Genomic DNA, 9,085 nt, shown 5'->3' on the forward strand with positions numbered 1-9,085 from the left:
TCAAAATATACCAGTGAGACAAGGTGCAGACAGAGAGGACAAACTTAGTTTTAGTCTTTAATTTATGCATAAATCAATAAAAAAATAATAGGAGAGAGTTATACTCCAATTTAATTTCATTGCATACTTTTAACGATATGTTGCATATTAAAGTTGTATTTTAAAGGATAAACAACAATGTTAACCTTCATAATTAAGCAACTGGACATTTTTAAGTTTATTTCTATATGTTTTTATGTTTTTTGCAAACTACACGCTTAAAATGCGTGAGGAAAGTCGACAGTTTCTTGTACAGTGGACAAGCAGTGAAACCAACATCTTGGAGAGACATCTCAGCAGAAAGTGGCACAGAAGAACAAGTTTGGATGTACATGTTATGTTACATTGTCAGAATTATGATGAAGAAAGACAACCACTGATTCAAAATTTAACTTGAGTTGAACTAAAACTAAATTTAGTTTAATTAGAAATCACTCGAAAAGTAAAGGTTATCACATAATATTTCGCTATCTTAGACTATACTCTCCTTCAGTGACATTCTGCTCCACACTCCATACCAGTCGGTGGCGGTAATGCATCAATTTCATTGTTTCCCAACCGCCAAAAAACATCAAAGAAGAAGTTTGAATTTCCTGTTCCGGGTCCTCTAACAGAAACGTCGCGTGAACGGCGCGGCTAAACAGAAAGTTTTGGATGAAAACGTGAACATTTGAGCTTTTTCAGCATCTAAAACCTGCTCGTCTTGGCCGGAATTGTACAGCAAACGTGTACTCGGGGATTGACCTTCAAATTCAAGAGGTTTGAAAGCTTTATTAAGGAAAAGTACATCTATGTTGGTGGCCCATATACAGTAGTGAGCTAACGCCTATTAGCATGTTACTGGGGAGTTTCGGATGTGATTGATCTTAGCTAGTTTGTTGCTCCATGTTAGCAAAGCTAGCCATGTACTGAAACATAATATTTAACGAATAACTGAAAGACGTAGACTTTGCTCAACATGTGTGTTTTTAGGTCACTTGTGCGACTCTCAGAGTGCTTGAGCTTATGCAACGTCCTGTTTGGCACATTCAGATCCTAAGAGAAAATCTGTTAAATATAAGCTTGCCGCAAATTAAAAGCTGGTTATTGAGCTGAAGGCAGCTTTGAAACATTACCGAATTGTTATGTCTCGCAGTATTGGAGGATGTCTCTGCCAAAGCGAGAGGTGGAGGAGCTGCGACCCTGGGTGGAGCGCACCGTGAAGAAGGTGCTGGGTTTCTCAGAGCCCACTGTGGTCACCGCAGCTTTACACTGCGTTGGGAAGGGGCTGGATAAAAAGAAGACCACAGGTAACTAACAGTCAAACTTTTTTTTTTAAATTGAGCGATTTCTGCTCCCTTTCCAGTTTTTTTTTTTTTTTTTTTTTTTTTGCTATCTGCGGGATATTTAAAACAGCAGTGTGTAACTTTTATTAAAAGAAAATGTTTTTTTCTTATTACATATTTATTAAAACTGTAACTATGTTGTAACAATATGGTAAGAGACAGATAATCCTCCTCTGCCTTCTCCCTATCACCTGAACAAATACACTGCTTTGTCAGAAACAACCATTCAGAGCCAGGAGGAGGGTCTTAGTGCTGTCAGTCACTCTTGTGTACATGCTGCTCACAGCTTCCCTCTACTACACTACAGTTGGTTCACCACAACAAAAACTGACATGAAAGCTAAGGGTAGTTAGCATAGCCATCAGTGGCAGCAGATAAACTGGCAGCATACACAAGGTTGATTGACAGCACTAAGACATTCCTCCTGTCTCTGATTGGTTGTTTTTGACAGGGAGCGCTGTATTTCTTCGGACGGTAGCTCAGGGAGGCAGTGGGAGTGCTTGATTATTATTTTTTTTTAATTATTATTATTATTATCTGTCTCATACTGTCAGGACATGGTGGCAGTTTTAACAAATATGTAAAAAAAAACCAAAAGAATTAAAAGTTACATACTGTAGCTTTACATATAGCTTTAGGTCAAGCTGTCACTATCAGACCTAAACATGACATAAATAAAAGCAGTAGGTTCAAATAATTCCAGTGTTTGCGATAACATGTTACTGTGACTATTAAATCGCCCTTGAATTTGTGTTAATTATTTAAACACTTGTTTGCCCTTAGACCAGCTGCGTCCGATCCTCGATGACTCTGCAGGAGGTTTTGTGGAACGTCTGTTTGAAGCTCTCGAGGAAAGCCGCAACAGCCGTGGCGGCAAAGGAGCGAGTGAAAAACACCGCAAGAGAGAACTTAAGGTAACAAGAGACTGGTGCTCTGACCTTTCGACAAGGTCAGAGCAACTTATGACAGGTGCTCTGAGTCTGTATAAGAATTTATATAGACTCCATTAAAATTATACAGTATCACTTAGTGACAAAGTACAACAACTGAAAAAACTTGTGTGTTTGCTTGTGATTTGGCTGTTTGGACTAAGGAGGTTTTTGGAGAGGAGTCAGACACAGGAGCAGTGCAAGTTGCTCCAGATGCAGGAGATGGAACAACAGCCAAGAGGAAGCGAGTCCCACGCTTTCAGGAGGTGGAAGAGCCCGAGGTGATTCCAGGACCTCCATCTGAAAGCCCTGGTATGCTCACCAAAATGCAGGTAAAATAAATTATTGTGCATCTCACATGTACTGTATGTCTTTAGTTAGTCAAGTTTTAAGAACTGTCCTACTTTCTGCTTCTCAAACAGATCAAGCAGATGATGGAAGCAGCCACTAAGCAGATAGAAGAAAGGAAGAAACAGCTGAGCTTTACTTCGCCTGCAACAGTAAGTCTTTATTCAAACCCTCAGATACTAGACCAAAAACAAATAAACATTTGACATTTTTATAATATCCAGCCATTCATCACACTAAACTACTGGCCCATTTTCTGACATCGCTTGTTGTCTGTTCTCACAATCACAGGGTGATGGATCACGGCTTCTTGGTGCTGCTGCTGGTGGAGCCTCGTCTATTGCCCCCTCTCAGGCTGCCAGCTTTATGAACGATGCCATAGAGAAAGCCCGCAAAGCAGCTGAGCTTCAGGCCCGGATCCAGTCCCAGTTGGCTCAGAAGCCTGGTATCCTCAACACTTTTGTGAACACGGGGCCTCCAAACCTAGTCGCTCTTGCTAATCTGCACGCCATGGGAATTGCACCACCGTTAGTAACAACTTGGAAAAACAATTTTGCACAAGAAAATCTGGGGTTTAATGCGGTTATAGCTAAAAATGTCCTTTTATATGTGTGAAATTACAGGAAAGTTGATATTAAAGAAGTGAACAAACCAACGCCTCTGATCCTGGACGACAAGGGCAGAACTGTTGATGCGACAGGCAAAGAGATTGAACTCACACATCGTATGCCCACACTCAAAGGTATCGCATTTCTTTCAGGTTGTCGTCAACTTTAAAACAAAAAATATTTAAAATTCAAATGGATTATATATTTTTGGATTATTCTGAACAGTTGTTTTATTTCTCAAAAATAATGAATTAAATGTGAAATGTTTTTGCTACATGGTGGTTGAATAGGTCACACTACCTGTGGTTACTGTTCAGTAGAATGAAGAATAAAGAAATTCAGATAGATATTACCAGAAAAAATGGAAAGAGTTGGCTTCATTTCTAGGTTTGCCTTAGATATTATGTCAGAAAAAAAGTGCTGGGAGACACTGTAGATATTTGTTAGTCAGTATAGCCAGGGAAGAGCTGCTGTGTAATTTTATCTTTAAGAGCAGGTGTGATTAGGGGTGTAACAGTACCTGTGTTCATACTGATTAGCCACAGCTTTATTGGTTTGGTACAGATATGTACCAAATATACTGCACTGCATATACCTGAACAAATGCAGAATGTTTGTGTTATTCCCTGGAGTTCCTAAAAACAAGATCATGTAAACCTTTTTTTCTAATTCTCGAATGTCTGCAAAGACTTATTTAAGAAATTATAAACAACATTGACTGTGTTCAAATGGTTTTATTTTTGTCTTTCATTAATAGCAAAAACTCAGTCCAAAACTCCATTTGGTTCAATAGTGGCCACTTTGTGTTTTTGTCTTAGCTAAAGAGAACTGAAAATACTTTTTTATGTACCATTAACACTGCTAGTTGTCAAAAATATCAACATTAAAAAAAATATTTAACTTAAAAATGTCTTTTTCTAAGAAAACAACATTTAACTCTAATTGAAGGAAAACTTATGCAGTCTTTGAAGTTTGTTTCCTAAAGTTTTTGCTGTAATGGAATCAAGATGGTAAATATTTGGAAGTATAAAAATCCATTAAGCAGCAACATAAGTTTACTGTCCATATTTTGAACATTGTCTGAAATACAGCATCTCTCAAAAGTTTACACACCACTGTTACACAAAGAAATTAAATATTGATAAATTATTTAAAAACATACACAATGTTTACACAATGCAAGTAACCAGAAACAAATATCAAAGTAAGAAAATATACAATACAAATCTGAATTAAACCGCTTCAACTATTTTGCACTATGTGAACTAAATACTAGGTTAAACCTCCTTTTTGCCCTCTTAAGTTCACAATGGTAACTCTGAAATTAAATAAAATTCTTCTGTCCAGGGAAGTTTTTTTTTCTGATATTTTATTATTTATTCATCTTTCTCTCATAATTCCAACTAATTAAAATTGTTTTCTTTTTTTCTGTGCAGCCAACATACGAGCTGTAAAGAGGGAGCAGTTTCGCCAGCAGCTGAAGGAGAAGCCTGGGGACGACATAGAGTCCACGTCCTACTTTGACCAGCGGGTTCTCATAACTCCAGCCCAGCGGACTCGCAGGGGCTTCAAATTCCACGAACCGGGTCGCTTTGAGAAGATTGCTCAGAGAGTTAGAACCAAGGTAGAAGAAAGCTCTCCAAATGTAGATGCATATTCTGTTTAGTTAAATGGTTTGCAGCTTTCATGTTCTTTTGTGTGTGTGCGCTTGCTTGTGTGTGTGTGATTGTTTAACCCAATCAGGCTCAGCTGGAGAGGCTCCAGAATGAGATTGCCCAGGCTGCAAAGAAAACAGGAATCCAAGCTTCCACCAAATTGGCATTGATTGCTCCGAAAAAAGAGATTGGAGAAGGAGATGTGCCTAATATTGAGTGGTGGGATTCGTATATATTAAGCACCTACATGCCCATGTAAGGAAATGAATAAGGCTGTTCAGCCAAAGCTCAGTTATTTAATAATGCTGTATGACATTTGCAGAAAAAATAATAATGTTTAAAAGTGACTGACCTTTATCATGCTTTCTTTTTCTCTCTCTGTTGAAAAGAAATCCGGAATCAAAATTTGAAGAGTTTGACCTTTTTGGTGTGACAAACCTAGTAGAACATCCTGCCCAAATTAGTCCTCCAGGTAAGGTGTGGGTTAAATGCATTTTATAATTTCTTGATACTCTACTATAGTTCTCCATTAAACTGTTTCAAGTAATTTAAGATCAGGTTTCAGTCAATACTCGGTCACACTCCTCTTCTCATTGGACTTTATTCAGTTCAGCTCATTTCAGTTCAATTCCATCATTAGTAGTTTTTATATTTTATTTCTGTTTTTTTTTTCTAGTTGACACAGACAAGCCAGTAACTTTAGGTGTGTATCTAACAAAGAGAGAACAGAAGAAACTGAGAAGACAAACACGGAGGGAAGCACAAAAAGAAGTGCAGGAAAAGGTCCGTCTGGGTCTGATGCCTCCACCAGAACCAAAAGGTACACAAACACAAATATGGTCATAAATAGTTGCTGGGTTGGACCAAGCAGAACAATATTCTGCTAGAATTTTGTGGTTTTAACATGATACAATTTTACATTTGCTAATGTTTGTTTCTATTGATTTAGTACGTATCTCCAACCTGATGAGAGTCTTGGGGACGGAGGCTGTTCAGGATCCTACAAAAGTAGAAGCCCATGTGAGAGCGCAGATGGCCAAGAGACAAAAGTTTGTAGCATGGTTATTAATATCTTGGCATTTCTTTGACATTTAAAACTGAAGGACTTTCGTATAAATCAAGTTTTAATTTGTTGTCTAATTACAGAGCTCATGAAGAGGCCAATGCAGCTCGCAAGCTGACAGCAGAGCAGAGAAAAGAAAAGAAGGTGAAGAAGTTAAAAGAAGATCTAACTAATGGCGTTCACGCTACAGTATACAGGTAAGCAAACAGGACACGAGTCACTTGAGATATGCAGAAATACTTCTTATAATTATAAAAAATTTTCTCGTTTAGGATTCGTAACTTGCAAAATCCGGCAAAGAAATTTAAGGTGGAGGCCAATGCAAACCAGCTATACCTGACGGGCACCGTGGTTCTGCACAGAGACGTCAATATAGTTGTGGTGGAGGGAGGTAAGAAATGATACAGAATCAAAATGCTAGTAAGAGTTGGAAGGCTTTTATAAAACCAGTGCATTTAAAGTTTTGTTTTAATGGTTTATGGTCAATGTGGTTGGCCAAAATGAGTTGTTTCTGCCTGGGGATCAGGAAAATTGACGTTGAAGAAATTGGCATATTAGTGGCTGGCTCTTTACCCAACTCTTAATATGACACTTTTTAATTTATTTCCACATGCATAAAAAATTTTTTTTTTGTTTGTTTTTTGTTTCACATGTAACTGGTTTAAATTCATTATGACAATATTTTATTTTTTACCATATAGGTAAAATATATTCTTTCAAAATCAAGTTGAGATATTTCCTTTTATATATATATATATATATATATATATATATACAATTGTCCATAATAATTATGAATAGATTTTTATTTGAAATCTAGCAAATTCCTGGGGTCTCAATTGGATAAAAACAGAACAAGATTTTGTAATTACTCACCAAATTACAAAATTCTTTCTTTCAAAAAGCTTGCCATATTTAGCCAAGTGTAATAAATAAATTAAAAACGGATGTCGGGGCAGCAACATTTGCTTTTGAGTAACTGTCTCTGGTTAGATGTGGCTCATCCAATAGAATGCAAAAATGCATCGTTATTTAAAGATAAATACTGTGTGCCCAACATTTTCTATTGTAGAAAGATTTTAATTTGAGCTGTTTGCACAGAATGGGCAGAAACTAGATCTGCAAAGCTAGGAGAGATTGCACATCTAGATTCGTAGCTAGAATTGGAGTAAATGGTTCCATTGACACAGTGGGGCTGGACGAAAAAAGGTATTTAATATTTTTAAGTATTTATTTGTAAGAAATGTTGAAAACATTGAATATATTTACATTCAAGTTGAACTTTCACATAAAATGTGAATATTTAGAATTTGTGGTTTTAACATTATACAGTTTTACATTTGCTTTATGTTTACAGTTAAATGCTATTAGATTTACCCAAACAATGAGAGCGCAGCAAACTCTTTCTGTTTGAACTTATGCCGTTACTTTTTATACCATCTAATGCTTTTCTTATATAATTCTGTAAATAGTCTGCTGGCCTTTAAACTATTAGATTTTCATGTTTCACTTAAAATGTTGATTTTTTTTTTTTCTTAACATTTTAGGCCCTAAAGCCCAGAAAAAGTTTAAGAGGCTGATGATGCACAGAATCAAATGGGAGGAACACAACAGCAAAAGAGATGGTAAGACTGGTTTTAGGCTTGTTTTTTTATGTTCTACCTGTAATACCTTATTTTAATAGTTAACTTTTTCCATCCGGCCCTTTATTTATTAGATCCAGATGGCGATGACGATACAAGAAGAAACAACAAATGTTGGCTGATTTGGGAGGTCAGTGTTCTGCATCGTGCATCTTCATGTTCAATTATGCTCTTTTTTGTATTTTTATTTTTTATTTTTTTATTAGTCTCATGAAAGTATCTTTTCTCCTGGCTCCACAGGGAACGGCTAAGGAGCGGAGTTTTGGTGAGATGAAGTTCAAGCAGTGCCCCACTGAGAACATGGCTCGAGAGCACTTCAAGAAACACGGCACAGAACACTACTGGGACTTAGCGCTGAGCCAGAGTGTGTTGGAAGGCTCAGACGATTGAAGCAAACCTGCGTAGCGCTTTGATACTGTCAGTGACTCGAACCATCAGTAAGCCCGCAGATCCCTCACGGCCAGCCGCCCCCTTCTGCTGGCTCCTGGACAGACATCGGCTTTATTAAGAGACTTGAATATCGAAAAGGAGCAACAACAAACTGTGCGAGTGTGGTTATTTTTGTTGTTTTTTTAAGAGAGAGAGAGGGAGAGAATGGAACAGATCCAGATGTGTATAGAGAAGTGTGTGTGTATAGGTCTGCATCAGTGTTGATTTCTTTGATGGCTTAGGCTTTTCTGTCTAAATTGTATTTTTTGTAGACAGATTGCGTAGTTTGGTGTAATAACTCCATAGGCATAATGTGGTGAGATCCGTTTCTCACGACTGCTAATTTTGTGATGAAATCAAGTTGCCCATTGTAAAAATCTGTTTGATTGGAAACATTTGAGGGACCCCTCCATTAGAAACAATTTGCACAATTTTGTGCTAACGCTCAAAAAAACACACTAGATAAATATCTTTACCACATAAGGTTCACAAACTTTTTACTGAAAGGCGGGTGTCTAAATGCATTTATGCAATTTTTGCTTGAGGAATGCATTTTTGGCTCTGTTGTAGCTACACGTATCTCTAACAGTGCAGTATCTGCCTTAAATAAACAAAATACAAACACTTTTGTTTTTTTATTGTGTGTTTTTTTTAATTAAACATTGTTTTCTAACCAGAGCTCTCTATGCTAACTTTGCATTAACTAGTCCCATTTTAAAGTTTCCTCCCTACAGCTCTTCATCTTTACCCCAATTTGCTGCATCCTCCAACTATGGACAGTTCTAGATGGGGACTAGTCCTGAGGAGATGATAAATAAATGAGTTTCTTATTGTGATATGTGCAGAAACTTTATGGTTCATTGGATTAATTTAACATTTTACTTTAACAATTAAAAAGAAAGGTGTTGCAAATTCTACAATGTTTTTAGATGGTATCAGTTTTTATCAGTGGTCTGCAAGCTGTAGCCCTAGGAAAAGCAAGTGACTCTTAAGTTCTGTGCTCCACTTAATATATTACACAAAAATACTGCTTTTTTTTAAATTAT

General features: G+C 37.1%; 1 protein-coding gene across 2 annotated transcripts; it reads left to right on the forward strand.

Moving 5' to 3' along the window:
• Nucleotides 1-621: 621 nt before the first annotated feature.
• prpf3 (pre-mRNA processing factor 3) lies at nt 622-8,664 on the forward strand. Of its 2 annotated transcripts, none has more exons than XM_023331571.1 (17): nt 622-798; nt 1,175-1,328; nt 2,148-2,278; nt 2,458-2,625; nt 2,716-2,793; nt 2,933-3,168; nt 3,265-3,383; nt 4,686-4,873; nt 4,993-5,159; nt 5,294-5,376; nt 5,581-5,724; nt 5,854-5,953; nt 6,051-6,164; nt 6,240-6,358; nt 7,515-7,592; nt 7,685-7,740; nt 7,851-8,664. In XM_023331571.1, exons 2-17 carry the CDS (start codon nt 1,184-1,186, stop codon nt 7,998-8,000), a joined length of 2,076 nt encoding a protein of 691 aa, XP_023187339.1. In that variant the 5' UTR covers nt 622-798; nt 1,175-1,183; the 3' UTR covers nt 8,001-8,664. The 2 variants fall into 2 exon arrangements, with proteins under 2 accessions (XP_023187339.1, XP_023187340.1); XM_023331572.1 differs by having other exon boundaries at nt 2,461-2,625.
• Nucleotides 8,665-9,085: the final 421 nt, after the last annotated feature.

This window comes from Xiphophorus maculatus, chromosome 3, assembly GCF_002775205.1.
Source record: "Xiphophorus maculatus strain JP 163 A chromosome 3, X_maculatus-5.0-male, whole genome shotgun sequence".
Lineage (NCBI taxonomy): Eukaryota > Metazoa > Chordata > Actinopteri > Cyprinodontiformes > Poeciliidae > Xiphophorus > Xiphophorus maculatus.